This window comes from Fundulus heteroclitus, chromosome 18 (assembly GCF_011125445.2).
Source record: "Fundulus heteroclitus isolate FHET01 chromosome 18, MU-UCD_Fhet_4.1, whole genome shotgun sequence".
Classification (NCBI taxonomy): Eukaryota; Metazoa; Chordata; class Actinopteri; order Cyprinodontiformes; family Fundulidae; genus Fundulus; species Fundulus heteroclitus.
Window position 1 is genome coordinate 15,767,032 of NC_046378.1, and position 25,866 is coordinate 15,792,897.

Below are 25,866 nucleotides of genomic sequence, written 5' to 3' on the forward strand. Positions count from 1 at the left end.
AGAAGGGCACCAGAGGTATAAAAAGAAGTCAGCAACAGCTAAAAGCCAAACGGAGGTGCATCTCTGAAGGATGGATGACAGGGGGACAGGCAAAGAGCAAGTAAGTAAGTATGGCATGTGTTTGTAGAGAACTGCAGTGGGAAACAGCATTTCTCTGCACCAAGGTACAGCCTGAGCTTGTTATAGCTGCATAAACACTGCCCCCAAAAGGTCAAAAGAGAAAATAACATCCCTGATTCTGTGAAATTGTCTACATGGTGCCAAGAATAAGTGGCAAAATGTAAGCTTCTGTGCACCTCGTAAATGAATTGTGCTCATATTTGCTGTTGTCCCACCTGGTACTCGTAGGTATAGCTGAACTGTGCATCCACCATGTGTATGTGGCAGCTTTTGTCTGTTCCCATGTAGAAGCGGAGCTGTTTCTTCCAGGCCCAGTCGTCAGTACTGGAGACGCCTGCCTGGTTAAGCTCCTTCACCACGCTGATGTTGTGAATGATATCCAAGATCAAAGCTTTCAGCTTCAGTTGCAGGATATTGGAATCTAAACAGGGAGAAATGTGTGAATACAAACAAACAACCACAGTCAAACTCTTTCATGTGCATTCTGATACCATAAAGGAAAGATATGTGCAAAACAATAAGCACTATAATATCCAGTATGCTGCATGGCATATATATATATATATATATATATATATATATATATATATATATATATATATATATATATATATATATATATATATATTGCAGGTTATGTAAATAATGCATATTCTAGTATGGTGTGTTGTGCAAATAGGTTGTTTTGTTTGTTTTTTCACTGATAAATAGTTTTCTTCCCCTTTTGTTCAATATTTACTCTGGTATTTACCCTTATCCTCTACTCTTTGTTTCTTTAGAGTTAACTTTAGATTAGACCGGTTTGCTCTTTTACTTCTTCTCTTTTTTTGTCATTACTAATATTTGTGTGTAACTGTCTGTGTGTTTGCCGCTGTCACACCTGAATTTCCCCATTGCGGGATAATAAAGGAATTCTCATTCATATCTTTATATATATATATATATATATATATATATATATATATATATATATATATATATATATATATAGTTGTAAGATTACACTATTAAAATATTGTGTTTGATGAAGGGTGAAAAAGGGAATGAAACTTTTTAATCTATTAGGTGGCTCCCTTTAGAAATGCACATAAAGAATTAGAGACCCAACAATCAGGCTTTTTCTGGCAAATACCTATTCCTATTTTTCTTTTAGGCCAATTGTGATTTTTCACAAGTCAGTATTTCTTTTTAAGGACTATAACACATTAAAGGGGGGAAAAATCTGTCGTTGATTGGAGTTTTAAATTGCAACATAAAACTAGGGAATTAGAAAATCTGTCCTATTAATGCATCATAGTACATGTCCCCAACTTGGATAAATTTTTTCTCCAACAAAAAAAAAAAAAAAAAGACTATCAAAGCACACTGAGTTGGTCAATATGTTTGTATAATTATCATTTTTTTATACATTTCAGCAAGCAGGAAAAATGCAGATTTCTTCAAAGCCGATCAACTGAAATTGAGAGATTAACTAGCGCATCTCTACAGATGCCAAAAAGATCATGATTGACAAAAGAGAAAAAAATACGTCAAGTTTAAAACTTGATATCATTAGGGCGGAGAAAATGTGAATGAATGGGATACTGACTGTAGCCACTATAGAACATTTCAGTGACGTTATCAACTTAAAAATGTTTAATATGGTGGCATGAAATGCTGAGATATGCGCCTGAGGCAAATAACAAAGTGGTGTAGTCTCCAACCCGTTCAGAGGTGCAAGTAGGTTTGGCATACAGACTGATAACAGAAACCAATAATCTCTGAGTAAAGACGGTTGCTAAGCTTCACTAATACATGGGAATATTGTTTGCACCACAAATGCTGTCCCTGAAGGGCATTTCTCTTTGACAACTTCCTGATTTAAAATGTTTCCACAAAAATGTGTGCTTAATTCTAATACCATGTTTACATGTTGCTGCACGACTCATGACGTTGTCGCTCTGATTCCATTGAAGCTGGGAAGTGCTCTTTTACTATGAATCCACACTGCTGTAACACGTGCGGATAGTGGCTTTGCATTGTTCTGCTCAAATGTGCAGGGACGTCCCTGAAAAAGACATTGCGTGAATAGCAGCACGTTGCTCCAAAAACTAGCTTTCAGCATTAATGGTGCCTTCACAGATGTGCCAGTTAAGCCTGCCAGACCACCAGACCACAACAGATGCTGACTTTTAAACTTTGCACTGATAACAATCAGAATAGTCCTTTTCCTCTGGAGGACACAACGTCCATTGTCTCCAAAGACAATTAGAAGCGTGAACTCGTCAGATCACGACACACTTTTCCACTTTGTGTCAGTCCAGATAAGCTCAGGCCCTGAGAAGCCAGCGGCGTTTCTAGGGGCTGTTTAATTAGGCTTTTATTTTGCATGGTAGAGTTTGACCTGCGTTAGCTGACAATGGGTTTCTGAAGTGTTCCTCGGCCTACATGTTAACATCATTTACAGAATGGTGTTTTTTCTTTTTTTTTTTTTTTTTGCGGTGCCGCCTAGGGGTCGAACAGGGCCGGATTATCCATAAAGGCCAGTGGGCCAGTGCCCAGGGGCACCAACCATGGGGGGGCAACATGACACATGCTTTAAAAATATATTTTTCATAAATTGTTATATTATTTACTTGAAATTGTTGAAAGACCATGCATGATTCGTGTTGTGAGCACTGATATCACAATAATAATAAATGATAAATAAATCAAGATTTTTTTTATTTCAACATTTTAAAATGAGATATTTGAATATTGCTCACTGCTCATATGTCTACATGTAGTTGTGTAAGTTAGCAAATAGTAAATTACATTACAGAAATCCCCTTGATTATGTCTGATGTTTTTGACCGGAGGACTGCACGGGTAATGGGGGGAGGGGGGCTTTGAGGTATAGTGCCCAGGGGCACCACATTGTCTTAATACGGGCCTGGGGTCGAAGGTCACATTCAATGATGGTTTTCAGATTTGCCGCTTACGTGCAGAGATTTCTCCAGGTTCTCCTAATCTTTTGATGATTTGATGGACTGTAGATGATGAAATCCCTCAATTCCTTGTAATTGTACATTTACAAACATTCTCAAACTAATGGATTTAAGCAGTTGTTCACAACATCATCCCATCTTTGTTTGTGAACAACTGAGCCTAACGGAGATGCTCCTTTTATACCTAACAATGACACTTGCCTGTTTCCAATTAACCAGTTCACCTGTGGGACGTTTCAAATAGATGTGTTTTTTTTAGCATTCCTCAACTTTCCCAGTGTTTTGTTGCTCTGTCCCAGCTTTTTTAGAACGCGTTGGAGGTACCAAATTCAAAATGAGCTAATATTTGCATCACATTTCTTGATTTTGTAGTGCGTTCAAATGTATATATGTTGAAGAGGATTTGCAATTCATTGTATTTTGTTTTTAATTATGTTTTCATTTCAAACTTTTTTTTTGTTTTGTTTACATAGCTCATACCAACTGACACAAGTAATTAGAAGTTATGGCCTCCTCCAGACAGTAATCTCACAGGACCAAATACTATGATGCACAAAACCAAAAACAAAACAAAACGGGAGGAAGATTGAACATATTTGAAAAATCCCATATTCTTAGATAATGCTGAATGCATAAACACAAACTCCATAACTGCCATAATAAAGCTTACACGGGACTCCACCTTTTGGAAAATAATTCCCTCTGAATTCTCAGTAAGTAAGTTGCTCCATCTGATACATTTCTCTAACTCTTTCAGTCTAGTTGTCATAGGTGGGGGGATCTGACCTCAGACGTTTGATGGTGGTGCATTTAACAGCCGCAGTAAACAGAATACACAAGACATTTATTTTTTTTGTGCTGTTTCCAACAAAGTCTTTAGAGAAAGCCCCTAAGACGGCCAACCCTGGAACCTTCAGGAAACTGTTGAAATATTAGGCTGCAAACACATCATCACATAAAGGGCTAATAATGGACAGGTCTAAAAAATGTGCACCACAGTTCCGCCATCAGATGTCTGAACTTACAGAATTAATTTTGGCCACAGTGTCAGGTGTCCTTAAAAAAAGCATATAGTAACACTTCACTTGAACACTCTCCATGAGTTTGAATTGGTCACCATATGTGACTCTGCACATATTTTCCCATACCGGATCCGATAACTGAACATTCATCTCAGATTCCCATTTTAATTGTATTTTGATTGCATTCTTTATGCAAGGAAGGAGGAATTCATTCCGTAGCTGTTCAAATGATTTGTCTTGCATTCTATGGTGTAGTTTGCTGAGACCTCATACTATCCAATTACTAAAACACCCTATCGGCTACAGAAGGCACAAATCCTTGCAATAAAGTAACACTTGATAAAATAGAGACTTCTCCTGGCAATCTGCAAGGGTGTCTTCTACGCCGCCAAATTACAAGTGAAGCCCTGGTCCAAACACTCATCCTTAGGTCTTTCAAGGAAACGTTAGAAAAAGACACATTGACATTTTCTATTCAATATTAAGCCTTTGTCTGTCATAAATTCTGCATCCAAGCTGTTCACAGCCTTCACTGTGCAGCCCAAAAAGAATGTTTTAGGTTGGGGACTTTAAGTCCACCTTCAGCTTTCGATAACATTTGACTTTGTAACTTAATTCCTGGGTGCTTCCCTTGCCAAAGAAATTTGGAGAAGAGCTTTTCTAAATGGTCAAATGTGCAACTGGGCACTTTTACTGCTAGCATCTGAAAAATCTATAAATGTCCAGGCAGCACATTCATACATAAACTTTCTACATGGCTAAAAAACGGACAGAAAGAGAGCTTTCCATCGCTCTAAAACTTTCTTAATTTTTCCAATCACAACATAATGTTATTTATGTTTTACACAACGTCCCAACCTCATTGGAATTGCGGTTGTACTATTAAACATGTAAAATTTAGCAGGGATTAAAGCAACAAAAAAACTACTCAAATAATAAACTTTATATTCATCTATTAATCCTTTTGTACAAGAAAAAAAATCATTAATCTCTCAAGATAAAAATGACAGATATTCTGTAACCCCTTTTGAAAAGAGATGCACAACTCATGTAAGCACATGCATGAACACACATTAAATACGCTGCCAAATATGTGTCAGGTTGGCAACCTGTCTCCTCTCTGGAGCAAAGGAAGAAAAACGTCCCCTTCTCCTTTTGGGTTTAAAGCTCTTTTATGTAAAACTTGAAATGAGGTTTTCCCTTCTGCCATAACTTAAACTCCTTTAATTACCGTGAACAGTCGACAGCCTCTCCGGGTTGTACTTGAGGGATTCCGTAACGAGATGTTATCTTGAAAACATTTTAGATTTGAATAGCTGAGATTTAAGTGCAGTCACAGAATGGATCTTGTTATCTGTAAACATCCTATAAACCCAATCCACAGTGCAATGCTTCAATAAAGTACACAGATAGGTTGTCTACAACCATGCTTTAAAGCCTTAAGTCCCATTTGGCAAAATTCCTGCGGTAGGAAAAAATTGCCCCATGTTACACTTCACAGATGAAAGAATAGAAATGAGCAATACTCATATATATACATTTTTAAAAGTCATACTGGATTAGCATTTTTCACCAATGCCCCATAAAATTATGCAACTACAAGCTCAGTGGAGGAACTTTTCATCTCATGCATGAATAACAAACTACATTAAAATAGATTTTTTTTTTTGTAAATTTAAGTTCTGAGGGAAAAAAATCTGTCATGGTTTATGAGGACATATTTTCAGCCTAGGGTCATTAAGTTGTAAGTCGGCATCTGTCTGCACAGCTTTAAAAGGGTACTGCCCTCTGGAGAAATTCACACAATATCAGTCACGAGCAATTCATCTCAAAGTCCCCCGTACAAACCTACCCAAACATTTCAATCACAGTAAGATCGCAAACAATGCAAGAGGATATGAAATGCATAAAAAAGACAGCTCGTCATTGTTTCTGTCTGACTATATTATATTCACACAGACATTCTTTCACTCTATGTTTAAGTCATGGGATATTTCTGATTAGGACATCATTAAACAAGCATCAAACAGAAATGAGTCTTGGTGAATAACTAGGTATGGATCTTGAAGAAGTTCCACATAACCTTTCCATGTAATCATAATATGTCTATTATTTTTAAGAAAACTCCCAAAAGGAATATAAAAAATTTATAAAGTACACTATAAATGTGAGAACAACTAGAAAAATGATAGGAGAACTGTTACTGATGTGAAGGGTCATCCCAATAATGGGCGATATCGAATTACTTCCTTATGTTTGGGACAACAGGGCCAAAAGATGGCCTTTATGAAGAGATGAGCATAATTAATGTTGTATTTTACAAAGCAGAAGTCCGATCTTTGACTCCAGAAACTATTTCCAACTCCAACACACAATTTATACAAATACCTTTCAACCACACACTACCCTACAATCAAAAAAGAAAGGAAACTGATCAGCAGAACAGCAAACAATATCATTTAAGATTTTTCTTAAAATGACGTCACTAAGAGCTACCTTTAGTTTTAGGATTCTTTATGAATACGGGCACAGGACTATATATGGCAGGAGCTATGTATAAGGGGACAACATAGAAATTAATTGTCCTTTATGGAAAGAAGAGAGACTTCAAAACACCTTTCCACGTTTTCCTAATATGTGAATAAACCTGCCAGAAAATTATCTCGGAGAAAATGTGGGAAATATTAAGAACATTTTTCCACATCTTCTGGGATCATTCAAATAGTTTGAAGTTTGAAGAAATTTATAAAAAAGGTTCAAAATAGTTTACAAATAAATGTTCCTCTAAACGTGCAGGCTTTCTTTTTCTGTTTGAGGTTGGGGCAAAATGAGATATCTAAAATCAACCAAAAACATATTTGGAGATTACAGTGAACTGGAAGATACTAAACCGAATTACAGAACAGACATAATGCATGTTTCCACCCAAAAAGTGAATGACCATGCAGGGATGCTGCACTCTACCTGGGTTGTTTCAAGCGCTACAGATCTGAAAGAAGCACCTAACAACTACTTCTTGGTCCAACTCTACATTGAGATTTGATGTGATTTGGTTAACTTTGAGCGGTGGTATATCAGGATATACTCTTTTTCTTTTTTTTTCAGAATGAAATGAAAAGCCAGAACAAAATGTTTGAAAATAACATCAACAATAACAGACCTGTGTTAGGATGATCATCTGAGCTGGTTTCCACTGTGGTGTAGTGCTCCAATTTGCTATTAAGCTCCAGCTCCAGCTGATGCAACTTGTGCTCTTTTATAGCTCTTTCCACATCCTCAGTAAACTGGATTTGCTCAGCCAGGCAGAGGATCTACATCACACATAAAAATAAATGAAAAATATATATCCCTTAGAATTTGGAGCAAAAAAGACAAAACATCTGGATTTAGGTTGTCTTAAATTGAACTAAAAAAAGATCAGGACATTATTGACAAAATTTAATCATTTGAAACAGTCATGCATTTCCGTTTCAGCAGCACATAAGGGACTGTATGTGAAAGTGTTTATGTGAGTACCTGTGAAGGGTAGCGCGAGGGATCCACCTGCCCTTTCCTCCCCACAGACATACAGTCATTCAGCAAATGTTTCAGAGTTTCCTTCATTTCCACGGACAGCTCATTTAACCAAACCTTGAAAGAAGAAAACACTTTGATGCATCAGTCCCAGTCGGCACATCATAAGATTCTTGCTTATTGAATCAATGTGCTGTTTTAACAGCAAACCTCCAGTATGCATCATGTGTTACAGCATATTAAATCTTTCAGAAGAAGCTCTACCTCAACAAGGCTGGAGATGTGCACAACGTTTCTCAGCTCTACCACTTCTCCCTCTAAAGAACACATAGCGACAATGTTCTGGCACGGTTCGTCAAACACAACACTGTGGATGCCTGCATAATAACACACATGCAGGTTATTTTCAGTGTCTAAAGTAATACTGTCCCGTTAGATGGCAGGGAACAATAAGCACCACATAGCTGATCACACTGCAAAAATAGAACTAAAAATAAGTAAAATTTTCTAGAAATGAGTCTATTTGCCCTTGATTATTTGCCATTGGAATAAGATTTTTGCACTTAAATAGGAACAATTTGTGTCCATCATCTTATTTCAAGTTCAGTATATCTAATTATCTTAATTTAGGGGTAAGAATACTCATTCCATGGGCAAATAATCTTATTTACCTGCTCAAATCAAGTGCAAATACATTAATTTCAAGAAAACTTTACTTATTTTTAGTTTTCTTTTTGCGGTGCATAAAAACTTGACAGAAGAATAACAGACCTGCAAATAGTTTCTTCAGATGCGACTGGATGACACTCGGGTTGGTTGCCTGTCCCAGAATTTCTAAAAGATCATCATCACCAATAAAATAGAACCGTGGGAAAGCAGAGCGCTTCTCCTACAAAAAACAACAAACACATCTTCCTTTGACAACTTGTTCTAATGCTGGCAAGCCATTAGAAATGCGTTTGTACCCAGCGGGGTATGTATGTGTACCTCCAAGAACTCATTCAGCGACTTCTGGCAGCGCTGCAGCTGATCCAGTAAGGTGACCAGGGAGTTTCTGATGCCAGCCCGTGAGCTCAGAGAAACAACTCTGTTGTCTCTCTGGATGTCTGACATTATAGACCTGTTGTGTGTTGGGAGATTTTTTTTTTTTTATTATTTCCATAAAATTAAATATATAGATTTTGCTCTTTTCTATAGTGTCATGTCTTTTGCGTAACAGTCATGCAAAATAATACATCAAAACAAGCACACTAAAAAAAGAGAGCAAAGGGGATTTATAGAGGCGTATGAGACAAACAAGAAGTACCAAAACCATGCAGAGAATACCTGAAGTCTTCATCCACCCGTTTAAAGCGGGCCTCCTCTCGAGGCAATGCTCCTCTTCCAAAAATAGGCTCCAGGTAAACCCAGCGCCTCTGAATGGCATTAAGATTTAGCAGATACTCATCTAAGTCTGACAGCCGAACCTCCCACAGGCTGACCTGAGGGGACAAAGCACTAATGTTATAATCTTGGTTATTACCACTTCAAAACTTTAGGACCTGTAAAATTGTCGAATCCCAATAAATTAATGTTCACCAGTTCAAGTTTATGATAATGAAAATGTCTGCGCAGATTTAGTGGCTCTGCTCTAACCTTGTCCTGGAAGCTGCGGTAGTAGGGCGAGTCTTTCAGAGACTGCAGCAGACAGCGGTTGTCTCCCACCTGTTATGGGCAGGGGATGGTGATAAAGACAGGGTTTGCTAAGCCTTAACATTTCAATGCATAGTAATGTGCCTGCATTTCCCTCAAAACATTTTTGTGAGCTCCATGTCTGCATAAAACCGTTATTTAAAGTTAGCTCTTAAGTTTGCCCACCCCAAAAAAGTATCGGTCAAGCATAAAAAAGGCCATGTAAAACACAGCGAAATGATAATAGTGGCAACTTTTAAATTAAATGCCCAAATACTTATTTAAAACCTAAAAGTTCTAGTTAACATGCAGCTTTTTCAAAGTCAAAGTATCTTTATTAGTCTCCGTTGGGATACATTTTGCCAGATACAAAGAAATTCAGATGCAGAAAGTGAAAAACGTATGTTTCTGCATTTGCAAAAAAAATAAAAATAAAACATGTCAGTTACACTGACTTAGAAAATGTAAGAAAATAATCAGAAAACAGACTTATAAATTAAAATAATTTAGCATTCACAGAATGATTATCAGGGTAAATTTTTTAACTGTCAATGTTGTTTTGGTAATATAGTGAAGTTTCTTCCAACTCTATGAAATTAAATCCTAATCATAGTGTCCCAGAGTCTAATTATTAATCCTTCTCTCATAACGCATGTACTCACACATCCACTTCAATTAGCAAGTGTGTTTCGCACGTTTACCTGGTTGACTATATCCTTCCAGTCCTTGATGAGACTCAGCGAGCGCCCACTGCTGTCTGTGTACTCAGTGAGAGTGAAAATGGCTGCAGCGCCCCACAAATCCAGCTCCCTTAGGGCTTCTCTGATGGACACCTCTGCCTGAGCACGACTGTTCAGATCCTGCGGCAAACACAGAAAGCATATGAGAATAAAAGCACGTTAGTGGCTTATTGCTTCTAAAAGAGGGACATTTACAAGCTGTTAGCTCCCATCATCACTACCTAATACGTTTTGAAATACCCCAAAAATCATTATGTGGCCTGCCAGGGATGTGACCAATTATTGATTTGAGTGTTCAGTACAGAGATATGAAAAAGTGTGGCATGTATTTCTATTCACCACCCCGTTAGTGAACAAATAACTCATAAAGACCAAGGAACGCAACAGCTAGGTCAGGGATAGCGCTGAGCAACAGTTTAAAGTAGATATAGGTTTACTAACTCTGGAGAAGCTGCATAGAGCCACAGGCCAGGTTAGAGAATCGGTTAAAAGGACAACTATTACCATGCACTTCACAAATTTGTCTCTGCATTTAACCCATCCCTCAGGGATGGGTCAATGCTGCCGACACTGGGCGCCACACCAGCAGCAATTTGTGGTCAAGGTTCTTGCTCAGGGACCCAGAGTCAGACTGAGTTTCAAACCGTAGACCTTTGGGTCCACTACAAGACGCAAACGCCTGGCTCTCTAACCAATAGACCATTACTCCTACAATAGAAATACCTGCCACACTTTTCAGAATTTTTGGTGCAGAAAAATCATTCATACTTGAGGTATGTCTGCCAAATATAATATGAATAAAATACATTGAATATTGAGGTTACAACATTACTTAAATTTAGTAAGTTTAAGGAGTGTGAAAAGGTCTGCGATAACAAAATGAGTCAAAATACATAAATATACAAACAGAAAAGCCTCATTATTTATCAAATGGATTTTTTTTCTTTACGTAAAGCATCTAATACATTTATGCAAACAAAAATATCTCAGATATCTCAAATTATCAGAACAGATCTTTCATCTCATCCTAAGAAATTTTAGGTAGGCTAATATCTAATTCTAAACTTATCAACATTTGATTCCTGTTTTCACAAGGGACTTGAAGATATTTTCACATTTCCTTTTGATCAGATCAGTAGTTATTATCCACAAACATGTTTTTTTACGAACCTTGAGCTCCAATGCTTTCTCTGTGATGGTGTTTGCCACTCCAAGGAGGTCATTAAAGGTAAGTCTCTCTAAGGTGGTCCCTCGTGGAAGACCCAGCAAACGAAACATATCCAACCAATGGTCCTGGGAAAGGTGCTCTCCACGTACATACTTCAGCACAGGTACCATGTTCTGGCAAAGCAGACAAAGAAATGGACATAAATACGCAAACACAGAACCGTAAAACTGAATGTTTAGCCTAATTATACAGAATGACAACTTTTATCATGCTGTAATGTTTGATAAGAATAATTTTAGGTCCAAATGTCAAACACGTATAAATAATTTATTCTTATTAATAAACTGAATCACAAAAAATTAACTCAATGTGTACTTCAACGTAAAAGCTACTCTACAGCTGGCTTTACTGTCAATTTAGACAGATACTCAGTAACCTGGCCAGCCAGACTGATAATGTGTAGCGCTCTCTGTTATCAACCTGGGACTGCTGCCGTGAAATCCACTTGGGGAAAGGAGCAGAACTCTCCAAGATGATTGGGCGAAGCGACACCTATTGCCTGCCTACCACAGGTTGGTTTTAGCCAGTCAAGGTATCAAATTAAAACGTAAGCAGCAGGCGTTATGAGAAACTATAAAAAGTTAAGCTAGTCAAGGCATTTCTTGCAGTTATATTACCAAAGAAGAAATCCTGGATTCTTACAAAACACAGGTGATAGCAGCAGCTACGTGTGCGTCCTCCTGCGCTGCCATGTTTATTTTGGTTCGACTGTGGATTCAGCTGATTTTGCTTTTGACGCACTGGTATGCACCGCCTTAAAAACCACAATACTACTATAATACTAATACTGTTGGTGAACGCACAAATACCCGGAGAATTCATCTTGCAGGCAGGGTTATATTCTCACAACTAAAGGAACAATTAAATACAACCTCTAAGCACAATTCTATGCGTCTTAGTATAAAATATATTTTTTTATCAAAAAAAAAAAAGTATAAAAAAATCCAACAGAGCACAATGACCGACATAGTAATTAATACCTTGTATTTGTCTACTTCTCCTTGGAGTTTAACAGACATGGCTGTCGGTTTCTCTAGTTTTCTCAATCGGTCTTGCCACGTGAAGAGAAACTCCTCGAACACGTATGTTTTACTCCTGCAAATCCCAGCAAACAAACACATGAGGAAATGAATTCAGCACAATAGCCACATCAGGATCTCCCAGATCTATCTTAGCAGCCAAACCTGAACGTGATCCAGTCCTCTTGGGCCTTTTCTGTGAAGCCTTGCTGCCACTCCTCATACAGACCCCACATCTGACTGTGCTCATCCATGTCTCTTTGTATGTCTTCTGCCAGAGAGAACTCTGGAGGCTCCAGGTTAAAATATGTACAGTCTTCCCTGCAAACAGAAAATAGTTTTCATTATTTACAATATAACTTACTCCTGTTTGTGTTAAAAATCAGTCGGGGCTAAGCTGAGATGGGAGTGAAGAATAAGAATAGAGCAGGACATGTAGATGATCCAAAATGTCAAATTGCTCACCCTGGTCTTCCACCTGCCCATACAAAAAGCATCCGTTCAGCAAATCGCACTAAACTTACAGCAGTTTGTTTCGTACAAGCTCCATCTCCTGGAACTCCTGTTGTTTGTCCCTGATGGTCTGAAGGCAAGCAAGCAGGGCAGCATGATCATCAGTCTCGAGCATCTCATCTTTAGGTTTTAGTTGGTCCCAGCGTGCTTTGAAGCGCTCCAAATCTGCCTTGTAGGCACTGATACGACCAGCTGCATGAGTTCGCATCGCCTCTACCTAAGTATCGCATCAACATGAAAAGATGAGCACCACAGATACCACCTGTTAGGATACAAAGTGGCTAGGAAAAAAAACGTTTTGTAAGGTTAAAACAAGAAAAATGTTCTCAGAATCTCCTTTAATTGCCAAGTTTGTGCATACAAACAAGAAATTTAACTTTGGTTCCACTGAAGGCATTTTAATTACAAACACACAAAGAACAAAAATAGAAATATTATATAGTAATAGATAGATAGATAGATAGATAGATAGATAGATAGATAGATAGATAGATAGATAGATAGATAGATAGATAGATAGATAGATAGATAGATAGATAGATAGATAGATAGATAGATAGATAGATAGATAGATAGATAGATAGATAGATAGATAGATAGATAGAGTGCTGACCTGAAGGTAAAAGTCTTAACAGATGTTTTACTAGATGTCTGACTTTTCGCCAATGAGTGGAAGATATAACTCATTAACGATATAATTCAGTCAGATGATATCTAACAGTTCAAGTATTGTTTATCTCAGTGTTTCATTTGTCGCTGAGGAAGCTGGTTCGGCTGACACTAAAGTTAGGGTTCAAAATAGGATAGTCTTGGAAAGGGAACTGCAAATAATTACTTTGCTCATCTTTACCACACGCCTCCAACAATGGTACAACTGCTGGAGTTCTTCAAAGATTAAATAAACAAAAAACAAAACAGAGCAACAGTTGCGGCTCCATTTTTAGGAATTCACAGCTCTGCATGCTTTCACACCTGCTAGGCAACAGAAGTTATGTTAATAAGGTAAGAGCGGGAACAGCTGGTGATGCCATTGGTTTCATATTACCACCCACCGCTGGACTGGAGGTGTAGTGCAGTTTTTTTCACAACTTCCACAGACAAGACTAGGCTGATTTAATTAAATGTTACACAGACTTTCAGAGAAACTGAAACAGAAACCACACAAATCACCCAGAATCCCTTTTACCCAAGTAAAAATAAATCACAGGTATTTAGATCTCAATACTTTCAATTGAAAAAGGGCTTTTCTCAGGTTCTGGAGCTTTCCCTTTACACCCTAAAAGAGCCTAATATTATCTTCCTCAGAGATCTTAGACATAAGGTTGTTAAGTCATTGAGCAACTTCAGGGCTACTACTCTGACATCATTGGCACTGAAATCGTTTGACAAAATTGTTAAGGAGGGCCTGCTGTCCCACATTAAAGATCATCTGAACCCCTTCAGTTTGCCTACTGGTCAGGAAGCGGTAGAGCAACTATCTTAAACAGGATTTTAGGTCATCTGGAAGGGGCAAAAACTTTTGCAGCTTCCATTTAATCTATTTTTTTCTGCTTTTAACTGCATTCAACCCCATAATTCTGCTGAGAAATTACAGTGTATTTATTGATTTGGCCCCATCTGTTTGCCGATGGACTTTTTAACTGCAAGATATCAGCAGGTAAAAGTCATTCAGGTTCTCTCTGATGTCCTCTTTTCCTCGACTGTGTCTCCCCAAGGTTTCATGTTTTCGCCCATTTTATTTATCGTATATAGAATTTATTGCCGTAGCCAAAACCCTTACATTTCAGAGTTTGCTGATTATTCTTTTATCTTGTTCCTTCTCAGTAGTTGTGATCCTAATCACGGGCCAGTGGTCAGAGACTTTACTAAGGCATGCGAGTCCTCCTTTTTTAAGATAAACGTTTCCAAGACAAAGGAAACAATTACTAATTCTTGAAAAAACAGCCCAGTCATTATACCCGTGGGCATCTTCGGTGAAAATGTTGTTCTGGATAACAAGCTGATGTCTGAAGTCCATTTGGACTCACTCTGTAAGAGAGCTTGTCAGTCAATGCATTTTACCAGAAGCTTCATTGATTTACTGTGAATTCCACTTTTATGAGAATGTTTTGTTGGGTCCTTATCAACCTTTACTTTTATCTTTTGGGTTGGTCTTTAAGTTGCAAAAACGACAAACTGTTGGGAATTGTCAGGGTGTGCATTGCAGCAGTTTTTCTACTGTGGGTTGTGAACGGCTGCATTTCGGTAGAAGCTGTTAAGGTCATCTGCCAATCAAGGGTTCTGCTCAGGCTGTGGCGACAGGCTCCTTTTACTTTTACTAATATAAATCAATATTAGGTTCTGCTTTGCAAAGTTTGCAGTTGTGAAGTGAAAGAATAAGAAAAAGTTCAAGGGATGTGAATAGCTTTTCAAGGGACCATAGGAAAGAAAGTTAGTGCATGCTGATGTCACCTGGTCTTTGATCATGAGCTGATGGCTCTCCATGACAAGATCCAGTTTGTCCCACTTGGCCCTCAGAGACGATAATGAATCCAGACCTGCCCCAGCCACAGCACGCAAAAGGCGGTTTTTCTCCTCAGCAAACTGGAACTGAGGCAATATCTAGGTACAGACATCAAGTACAATGTCAATTGAATGTCAGAAATGTATTTGATATTATATATCAGACAGCAGAGCTATTTGACATTCTATTGCAATACAACTGTCTGACACATTAATGATTTATAATATAAACATATATATATATATATATATATATATATATATATATATATATATATATATATATATATATATATATATATATAATATATATATATAATATATGTATTTTATTAAATGTTGACAAATCTGAAAACACTCAATAGTAATAAAGAGTTAAATAAGAGGAGTAAGGCAGCCAGCTCTATGCAGCTTATGTATCACTGTTTTATAGGTTAAGCAAGGTTTAGGTTTGTTCATGTCATACTTCAGGCTTTTGAGCAACAATCTGGCTGTATTTGCCATTAGCTGCACCAATCTCCTCCATGCTTTCTGGCCGGGTGGAAAGGGCTTCCATAGATTCTGAAGCAAAGTTTTCTATTGCTTGAGTGTGACCTGAAATTAAGAAAGAAAATAAACAGAAAAAGTTGATGACTGTAAAAGGGGATGTCCCATGGCCAAACAATTGAGTAAATAAATAAGTCAGAATGCATAGAATGAAATGACTGAAGGGAAAATGTGTATGGAGTTACCTTGTATTGATTTCTTAAGTGATAAGAGCAGCAGGTCAAACAACCTCTGAATCAGGTCATCGATGGAGGTTTTCACAGGCTCACAGTTGACTATGATACAGTCCACCTTTTCCTGACTGCCAACGAAAGAGAAAACCCGTCCTGTGGTTAAAATAAAGTGAACTGCACCAAACCAGTCATTCAGGTTTCCTTTTAGATTTTAATTTTAAATCTAAAATTTATTTCCATTCCTGTTGTGATTACCTTTCAATTTTAAATCATTTGAACAGATTTTTCAGGTGAATAAACCAGTTGTTGTTTTGTGTACCTGGGGAGGCGTTCTGACTCTTTCCCTCTGGCTTTTAGTGCCTTGAAATTTCTCTCCCAATCCTGGACAGAAGTGAGATGCTTCTCCACCAACTTCTCTAAATCCACCTGGCCAAGCACCACCCACTCCTGGACAAACGCAGACAAATGTCAGTTGGCTGCAGAGCATATTTCCCATTTTTAAACAGGTTTGTGTTAAAGGTGACAGAAACTGCACGGCCTACCGCGAAACACAACTGACGAAATAAAAACAGAACTAGATAATGAAGAAGTATGAGGCTGGCTAGGGAATTCCCCCTGTGATTTAGATATGCATGACTACTGACAGAAGTGACGAGACTGTAAACTATTTCGTCGTGTTCTCTGGGGGGGTACTCCTAAGGGGAAAATGCTGACAGTAAAAACAACAGAGCTTCAGTGTATGAAAGGAGAAGCATGAGTGATCAAAGTTTCATTCTTTCAAAGAAAACAAATTGGTTGTGGCACACTAAAAAGTCTCCCCAAGCAAAAGGTGAGAAAATTATTAAATGTTTAACCTTTTTTTAATATGTCAAATCTGGACTAATGAGCTGTAAACAAATGCCTTAACACTTCAGCAATCTGAACAGAAGGTTCTACACTAACTTTGTCATCATTCAATTCCAAATTCTGCTCTGGTAAAGCACCTTGAACTTATCCTGTATAGCCTGCAGGCGGCTAAAAAGCTCCTCTGCTTTGCTGAAAATGGTGAGGAACCCAGACGCGTTTCTGTCTATCATTATGTTGAAGATAAGCTCCTCCCCCTGGATGCTGACTCCTTTGAACTGGTTCGGGATTGAGATGAAACGCTTCATCTCCCTGAAATATCGAGCTCGCACCTCCTCAAACGGCGGACGAAACTGTAAACGGCCCTGCCTGTTGAGAAGGTCAAGAAAAAAAAATAAAAAAAATAAAAGAATCACAATTTGTTCAAAACACTTTCACAATTAAAAGAAGAAAGTCTTCTTAAAAGAGGAAGAGCTGGACAGGAAATGCAGAATGGTGACATGATGTGTGAGGAGGCGGGCGGAAAACAACACGTTGTGTTAACAATTTAAATATAAGGGGCACAATGTGTGACAAAAAGACAAGAGCCCACACGAAAAGAAAGGCACGGGGCAGGGTGAGGTCGAACGTTTCGCAGCTAAAAGTACACTGACTTGAAAACGAGGTCAATGTGTATGTCAGGCAAGTTTTTATTCAGAGCTTCCAGTCCAGTCTGATACTGATGTTCGAGAGCCTTGTAGAGCTGGTGGTTCCAGTGCTGACGCCAAGCCCGCATGTCTTCACTCCTGAAGCCCTACACACACATAGGAAACACAAACACACATGCAGCTTTCACAATTATCTCTCAAATGATAAGATGTCGGTTCCCTTAAATGCATTCAGTCACTCCGCTCAGCAGGGGCCTGCATTCATATGCAGTGGACATGCATCCAAAAGTCTCGAGATAGTAGTGGAGTTGGGCACCACTTAATAAATGTACAGTCTGCACACATTCTAACAAAGATCATCAGAATCTTAAAGTTATATTAACAGAGTCAGCATTTAAAGCTATTTTGATTATATTTTTCCGCTGCTTGTATCTATACATCCGCACCATAAATGGGAGCTCATTGGCGCTGTGGTGGAGGGTAAGACCAAATCTATATTCTGTTTAGAGGCTCATCCTTGCTTTAGGAATCTGTTGTAGCGGTTTGGTTATACTTCAATTTGTACATTAAATATATAGTTTAAATTTAAGTTTACAACCAGGTAAATACAAGATTTTCTTTTATATACAAATTTGCTCTGAAACAAAAAAAGTGTTAAAACAAAAATACATAGAACTCTGTGACTGAACACCTGAGCTTCCAGAGTGGCAAAGCCCGTGCGCAGTTCCTGAAGGCCATCTTTCCATCGCTGCTGATGTCGTAGTAGGTCCACATTCATAAGTGTCACCACCTGAGAAATAGACCCAGATTGAGGGACAGAAACATAACCTCAAGTTATTGCTATCTGATTAAGCGGGGAAATAATCAGCCTCCAAAGACATGTGCTAACTGCAATAATTGAAACTAATGTGCCTCCACCTTGTCGATGAAATCAGTGTGCCATTTCCGTAACTTTCTGTTCTCAGTGGAAAGCTTCTCTGCAGCAGACTGCAGCTTGGTGATGTAAACTTCCAACTCCTTTGGATTATCCCAGGTGATCTGCAGTTTACTACCGGACTCCTTTGACTGGGAACGATGATTCTGACCAAAGAAAAGAATAAAAATAAAAATAGGTTAGTTCATAAAATCACACTTTAAAGCAGTCAAGATTCTCCCATCTTCGAAATACGACTAGTTAAACACTATAAACTGTATAAGGCATTATAGTTTTACATTTTAAAATGAATACTTTTGTCTTGTGCATGTGTTTGGAACTATTAATTAGGTGGAAACTACACTGTAATTATGACAAATACATTTAATTACTAATAAACACTATAAGTCAGCTTCTTTCCTGTTTTCCTTCTGTACCTTGATGACCTGCTCAAAGGCCAACGCAAGACTGAGCATCATGGGCCGCTGAGAGGGAATCATTTGCTGGTCAATGGTATTGTAGAAATGGGCCACCTAAAACACAAAGTGGAACTTTGTTACAGTTCGCGGAACATCCTCATACGGTATACATTCCTAAATACGAGAGATTATGGTCTACTGTCACCTGCTTTAGGACGATGGCTTGTCTGTAGAACTTGTCTGCTGTGTTAGCCGCCTGCTGTATCTTGGCTGGGATGGGAAAACCCAGAGCTGAAAGCTGCCTGACCTCCTTGAGCAGACTAACCAACCTGTCTGAGTACTGGATCTTCAGTCTGCCATCCACATGGTCCAGTTCCATGACCCGGTTACTGGCCTGAAGACTGCACAGATGGAGGGAATCAATTTTTCAGACATGAGGATGTTCAAGAAACAGATTTAAGAGATGTGAGATGTCCTGGTTTTGATACCAAAGCTGTTCATGAGCAAAGCGTTACTAGGGTTTAGTATCTTGACATAAACATAATTTCTATTCAACCTCAGATTGAAAGGGAAGACAACATAAGTCAAATCTAAAAGCATAACTGCTGAACATGTTGTCTATAAGTTTCAGTAAATTACATTTAAGATTTAATAAGACCATAATGACTTCAATTTAGAATCTACATAAATTACAATTATTATAATTTAACTTTATGACTTTATACTTAACATGCTTAATAAATCAAGTAGGTCGAATAAAACTGTAAACTTGTGTTGGTGTTTTCAGCTCCTATGAATGAGTCTTAAAGTCTTCAACTCTAATGTCTTCCACAAAGTAAGAAGTTAGCATGATAAGACTTAAAGGTTTTAGATTCATAAAAATTCCTTATTTTGAAAGAAAATCTTGAAAAATAAACTCACCAGTGACAAATGAGCTTGTAAATAAATAAAGTAAGAAGAAAACCTAGCAGAACAGCTTTCTGTTAATCCTAAAAAGGAATTTTAGGAAGTAGCTACCGCATTTCAAAACCCTATCTAAACATTCAAAATGCTTCATTTAAGACATCAGTACTGGGGTCAGGTGTCGCAGTGTTACTAACCTGATCCCTGATTTGGGGTCAGCCAATCCAGAAAGTATGTCTCTGGACCAGTCCTCAAACTGTTCCTGTTCGTACGCCCTCAAAATTTCCAGCAGATCGTCACAGAAACGCATGAAGCCCTTGAAACCAGATAGGTCTGAAAGCAGAGCCTCTGCTATGCGGACCGAGTGTTCGACCTGATGGAAGAGAGCAAACATAAAAGAGCAAAAGTCGAATCAGATCGAAAGCTGGGGTGTTTTCATGTGATCACTATCAGCAAATTTAACCAATAAAAGTGTGCTCTTTAAGTCATAAGTCACAATATTGAAAGTGTATTTACTATCTAAAAGACACGGGCAAAACCTTGTTTACCTTGTCTAACAGATGTCGCACCCAAACAATTTTGTTGACAACCTCGGGGAGATTCCTGCCAGCAAGTGGGCCAGTCTTGTCTCCGGGGCCTCCATGGCAACGGCTCTCAAAGTCATTCTTCAGGCCTTAAAATAATCAATGGAATAAAACGGGGTCAATAACGGCAAGAAATGTTGACTGGAAAGCTGACCCTTTTTAAGGACTAGCTTTCAGCTTGCACTCATAACACTCATAAGACTGTTATGAGCGAGGCACTTTGATTGAGTGGATTTATTAGTGTATTATAGAAAAGAGCCGGTAAAAAGGCATTCACTGTAAAAACTGTCGCAATTCATCTCTCAGTTTTTGCTCAACCATTTCTGGATCAAGGGAGGCGGGGGAGTGAGTATGATACAAATGTGCTCCACTGGTGAAGTTCTGACACAGGGCACTTTTAAAAAAATATTTAACACAACTGTATTTAGTACTGACTGTCGAATTACCAATATGATATCATTCTTTTCAAATTTGGCTCATTTTTGATTTATCTTACTAATGGAACTGGTATATTCAGCTTCTAAAGGTTTCATATTCATTGTGCTTTCCCTGTAGGCTGCCTAACCATCACTGTTATTCTGATTACAATGGTAAATGGCTTCATTATGATATTCAGGTTTGCACCTATGGTTTATTCCCCTAGAAAAGTCCAACTGTACAATTATTATGATCAAATGTCAAATCCATTAGCTTTTCTACCCTGTATGGACACAATAAGTCCATACAATAATCACCTTTTATCTGAGATAGTAACAGTGTCCAAATTTCTTCATTGTGGGACATTAAAGAAATTTCTTATGTTTGCATGTGAGAACTACATACCCTTGCTGTAATCTAGGAGCTTGGCCAGTAGCTTCTCTCTTTCCGACTGTAGTTCTTTGCTGATTGTTGGGCGTCTGATCAACTCTTTATGTTTCTGAAAAACCTGCAGCAGCTAGATATAAACAAACAAACAACATAAGTCCCCTCTGCAACACCTCCTTTCTCCTTAATGTGTCAACTCCTGGAGTGGCGTGTTTCAATACCTGCTGTGGGTTGTCCTGCACATCAGCGATGTAGCTCTTTAGTCTGCCAGCAACCTCCTGCTCCGATGGAGCAATTACTCGCTCGAACTGACCCACTGCTGCTCTCCAAAGAGGCTACAATAAAAATAAAACAGACACAACCTGAGGATGTGAAATATTCAGGGCCTTGAGGAGGTTGAAGAAAATGCCATCAAAGTTATGCAATCATGGCTTTATAGGATAAGATGGAGAATTTGGTCAGAATCAGATAAGCTAAAACCTAATTGTAAAAATTGTAAAAGGTCATTATAAAAATCATAATCGCTTTTTAAACAAATCAAGCTATTAAACAATTGAGAACATATTTTAATTCAGTGAGCTACATGTTTATTACACATGGTGATTAACTGAATGGTCCAGACAGAAAGGAGGGGTTAAGATCGACCGTCTAATATATAAAAAATACAATTAAATTCAGCTTATTAATGTTTTTATATGCCCAAGTTTAATAATATGAGAGAAAACCAAAGGTTTTGTGTATTCAATCAGTATTTAATACTATGATAATGATGTGCCTCTTTTAAAATTCGGCATATTGTACAAAAATTAGCACTTCATATTATGGAAAGACCCTCTTGATACAAGAGTAGTAAACTAGGGTTTTAAGAAAATGGCTGCTTATGAATTAATCAATAGTCAATCGATAAGATCAATTAACTTCAAATTAACTAAGTAATCAATAAGTTTTATCCCTACATGGCATTGTCACTGACTTGCAGCATTCACTTTTCCTAAATGAGCATGTGGCCACAGTGGAAAGTCGTGTACTTGCAGCAATCTCTCATACCGAGCATGAATGTAGCAACAGTGGGAGGGAAAACTCCCCTTTAACAGGAAGAAATCTCCAGCAGAACAATGTTTAGTGTGAACGGCTATCTGCCACGACTGACTGGGGGATTGATAAGACTCAAAAAGAGCACAGAAGCACTCATCCACCTTGGGAGGTAGTAATAAATACAACATGACTTTGAAAAGTAAGGGGTAACACGGGATTTTGGAATGGGTGTAAGACAGTATAAAGCAAAGGCTGTTGTCATGAACACAATGGATTTTTTTCACTGGCTGTTTGAGCAAAACTTGTTGGACAAAATAACATGTTGAGATTGTTGTGCAACAACATTTTTCTGCATTTAAAGTGCTGAATCTGTTTGCAGAGCATGCATGGGGACTGCAACACAGACCAGTACCCAAGGGAAATACCCAAAGAGGAATCCATTTGTAAGCCACGTGTCTTTAATTCCACAAACCCAGCAGGACTATTTGAATGCTCACAGTGCCTAGGATCTCTGTCGATCACCTTGCATGATGTGAAAGGACAAAGTGATCTGTAATGAGGTTTCGTGACTGGATGTTTAGTGCAGAACCATGATGTAAAATAAACTATTGAAATGAACACATTAGGGTGGATTATTATCACGGATTTCAACACTAGTTTTGTTTTTCCTCTTTTTTTTTACATTAATAGCACTGACACAATGAGGATTTGCGTTGTCTTTCTGAGTACTTCCTATTTGAGGCTTTGATCATTCTTGTGAAAGAGGCTTTTTTTATTTGACCAAACAAGGAAAAAAAAAAAAAAACTTTGAGGGAACATCTTTGGTTTTAAACCACATGTTCTCCCATGCTTAGCTAGTGGTAATACTCAAAAGACGTCATTACCGAGACATCGACAGCAGTTAGCTGGTTGTGTGACATAGGTCATGAGTTAGTTTGCAGGCAAAATGGGGAAGTGAGATCAGCTCACAAATGGAAAGCTCTATGAAAAAAGCCTATAATCATCGAAAAGTTGTTTTCAGGCCACTTATCCTTGGGTAATAAATGATTCTGATCTCTTTGGCATATTTTAATTGAGTTTACATACCCTTATATGAAAAACTAAATATGCACATCTTATCAACCAAAATTTTTACCATGCAGATAACTAATAAACACAACAGTTCATTTATTTAGTGAGAATTCCCCCATTCAGGAGGGGTTTCCCTGTCCGCAGATTGATCTTTACGTGCCGCCTACTGTAGGTTATAAATGCTTGAGCCTAAGCGTCTGTGCAGTCCCTGACATCCAATAACATGAACACACCACATGAACAGAGAAAAATGTCCTGTTTACTCCATACTGCGGTCTCAGCAAAGTGTCAAAGTATATCAACCGTGTGAAATTGTAAGTTTTTATGTCGGCTTTAGTTGTTTACCATAAATCGAGTTAAGGATAATTCTAATCAAATGTCATTTTGTACCAGAAATTAAGTTTCTGTAGATTAAATATTACAACAGAACTAGTTCATGGTCATGCAAATTATTAGGCTGCACAAATTAAAACAAAAATATGTCAGAAGACTGATTTACCTTAACTTTTTTAAAAAAGAGCAATTAGAAAAGAAACCTAATAACTATAGATGACATGTTTTAAAAGAGTTCTCTAGAGCTAACCTCAGTGTAGGGATTGTAATGGACAGGATTGAGTCCAGAAAATGGTTCAAAGACACGATCTGCAGTCAGAGCCTGCTGCTTTCCTCCTGGTAGCAAACACAGCAGTTTTTCATGAACCATGCGGACAGTCACCACCTGGCAGACACAGAACAAAGTATCAAATTATTGTTTTTTAATAAATAGTCCACAGCAGATCAAGACTTCACATTGTATTACATTGAAATGACTGTCGTCATTTCAGCTTTTAACTTTTTGTTCTCTTTTTTTCTTCATAGTAGGTACACCTGGTCTGGCGTTCTGTTAACTGTGACATCATCCAGAGAAGACGGCTCACCCGCTACTACCATCTAATGTAGAACAGATTACTGGATCAATGTGTGCTTCTGTGCTTTTTTGTCTCTCTTGTTGTGTCTCTGCTCTGTCTTCTGTAACCCCAGTCGGTCGAGGCAGATGACCGTTCATACTGAGCCCGGTTCTGCCGGAGGTTTTCCTTCCCGTTAATGGGGAGTTTTTCTTCCCACTGTCGCTTCATGCTTGCTCGGTATGAGGGATTGCAGCAAAGCCATGTACAATGCAGACGACTCTCCCTGTGGCTCTACGGTTCCCCAGGAGTGAATGCTGCTTGTCGGGACTTTGATGCAATCAACTGGTTTCCTTATATAGGACATTTTTGACCAATCTGTATAATCTGACCCAATCTGTATAATATGATTGAACTTGATTTTGTAAAGTGCCTTGAGATGACATGTTTCATGATTTGGCGCTATATAAATAAATTGAATTGAATTGAGGTAGATTATGGTTCCTTGGAAAAACAGCAGCCTCAATGAACATGGTACATGTTGCTTCTCATTTCTTAAACAACCATGTCAAATGACACATCCCGTGGTCGTAGAAAAGATCTCAGTCTGGTTCAGAAGGGTCAAGTCACTGGCATGCATCAAGTAGAGAAAACTTCCTAGGAGATTGCAGAAATTACCAAAATTGGGTTAAGAACTGTCCAACGCATTATTAAAAACTGGAAGGATAGTGGGGACTGCTAAGAAGGGCTACCTCGGCCCGTCTCATTCATTCTGATTCGAATATTTGGCAAAAAGAGAAGAGACAGTGAATTCAGAGGCAAAAACAGTTTAACATATATTTATTACAATTTGGAATTCCAAAGTGGGAGACACTTACAAGTTTTATCACAGCCACTGATACCTTAACCTTCTCTGCCCGTGTCATAAGTGTGTCTCAACGCTTACATGTTCGTACCCTCCTTTTCAACCCACGGGCGGCTACAGACGTGGGCCGGACCAACTTTTTTTCTAAGTTTCCTTGAGACATTGAGCCTGCTGAGAACATCTGTTTCCTGACCTTTAACCGTTAAATGTAATCTTTTACCCTAGCTCGGTTCCTGGGAGTTAACTGGAACAACACTGAAATCTTGAGAAAAGAACTTTATAAGTGTTATCTGCTTACAAGGCTGTCATATATCTCCTTGCTCCATCCCGTGCCTGCTACACGCTTACTGAAGTCTGAATCTACCTTTTGTCCTGCAAACATCCTCATCTATTTAGGTTACTGGGTTAAAGTTAACATCTGTATTACTTTAAACTACACTATTATATATTAGTGATTATATATTTCCATAACAGGACCCATCGTCTTCGAGGAAAAAATGTGGCCGGAAGTAGGGGTGGGAGATATATCCAATATACTCTATGTATCTCGAGTTTTCCTCTGTGCGATGGTTAAAATGACTTTATTGCGACCATCGAGTGTAAATTTTCATGGCAAGATTGAGCCGTTGTATTTAATTCACTGAGTTTAGTTTCTCCCACATGCTATGAACGCATCACTCGCTCCTCCTGCAAACCAGAAAGCGCTCTGATGCACACACAACAACGAGCATGTGCGCTTACTTACGTCGACGAGACAGCGAGAACTATGGCGACAGCGGGAGTTTCAGCTGAACAGAAAAATGGGTCTGAAGAAGACCAGCACTGGATCAATAATATGGCAGGGGTTTGGATTTCACAAGAAGAATGTCGAACAAAACGCGGTAA

General features: G+C 38.4%; 1 protein-coding gene across 7 annotated transcripts in view; it reads right to left on the minus strand.

The window, feature by feature from the left end:
* LOC105923379 (cytoplasmic dynein 2 heavy chain 1) overlaps positions 1-25,866 on the minus strand; it is a 142,078-nt gene that overhangs the window by 109,303 nt on the left and 6,909 nt on the right. For all 7 annotated transcript variants that reach the window (XM_036149657.1, XM_036149654.1, XM_036149652.1 and 4 more), the window contains 28 exons: positions 23,816-23,950; positions 21,348-21,461; positions 21,145-21,256; positions 20,287-20,411; positions 19,936-20,111; positions 19,041-19,236; positions 18,854-18,949; positions 18,422-18,583; positions 18,195-18,293; positions 17,510-17,649; positions 16,997-17,225; positions 16,333-16,460; positions 16,026-16,141; positions 15,761-15,888; positions 15,244-15,393; positions 12,804-13,009; positions 12,445-12,600; positions 12,241-12,355; positions 11,203-11,373; positions 9,994-10,152; positions 9,257-9,325; positions 8,948-9,102; positions 8,609-8,741; positions 8,393-8,510; positions 7,886-7,998; positions 7,625-7,738; positions 7,269-7,419; positions 336-541 (listed from right to left, as the gene is read on the minus strand). In XM_036149657.1, coding sequence (XP_036005550.1) covers positions 336-541; positions 7,269-7,419; positions 7,625-7,738; positions 7,886-7,998; positions 8,393-8,510; positions 8,609-8,741; positions 8,948-9,102; positions 9,257-9,325; positions 9,994-10,152; positions 11,203-11,373; positions 12,241-12,355; positions 12,445-12,600; positions 12,804-13,009; positions 15,244-15,393; positions 15,761-15,888; positions 16,026-16,141; positions 16,333-16,460; positions 16,997-17,225; positions 17,510-17,649; positions 18,195-18,293; positions 18,422-18,583; positions 18,854-18,949; positions 19,041-19,236; positions 19,936-20,111; positions 20,287-20,411; positions 21,145-21,256; positions 21,348-21,461; positions 23,816-23,950 — 3,972 coding nt within the window. The remainder of the gene's footprint in view (positions 1-335; positions 542-7,268; positions 7,420-7,624; positions 7,739-7,885; positions 7,999-8,392; positions 8,511-8,608; positions 8,742-8,947; positions 9,103-9,256; positions 9,326-9,993; positions 10,153-11,202; positions 11,374-12,240; positions 12,356-12,444; positions 12,601-12,803; positions 13,010-15,243; positions 15,394-15,760; positions 15,889-16,025; positions 16,142-16,332; positions 16,461-16,996; positions 17,226-17,509; positions 17,650-18,194; positions 18,294-18,421; positions 18,584-18,853; positions 18,950-19,040; positions 19,237-19,935; positions 20,112-20,286; positions 20,412-21,144; positions 21,257-21,347; positions 21,462-23,815; positions 23,951-25,866) is intronic.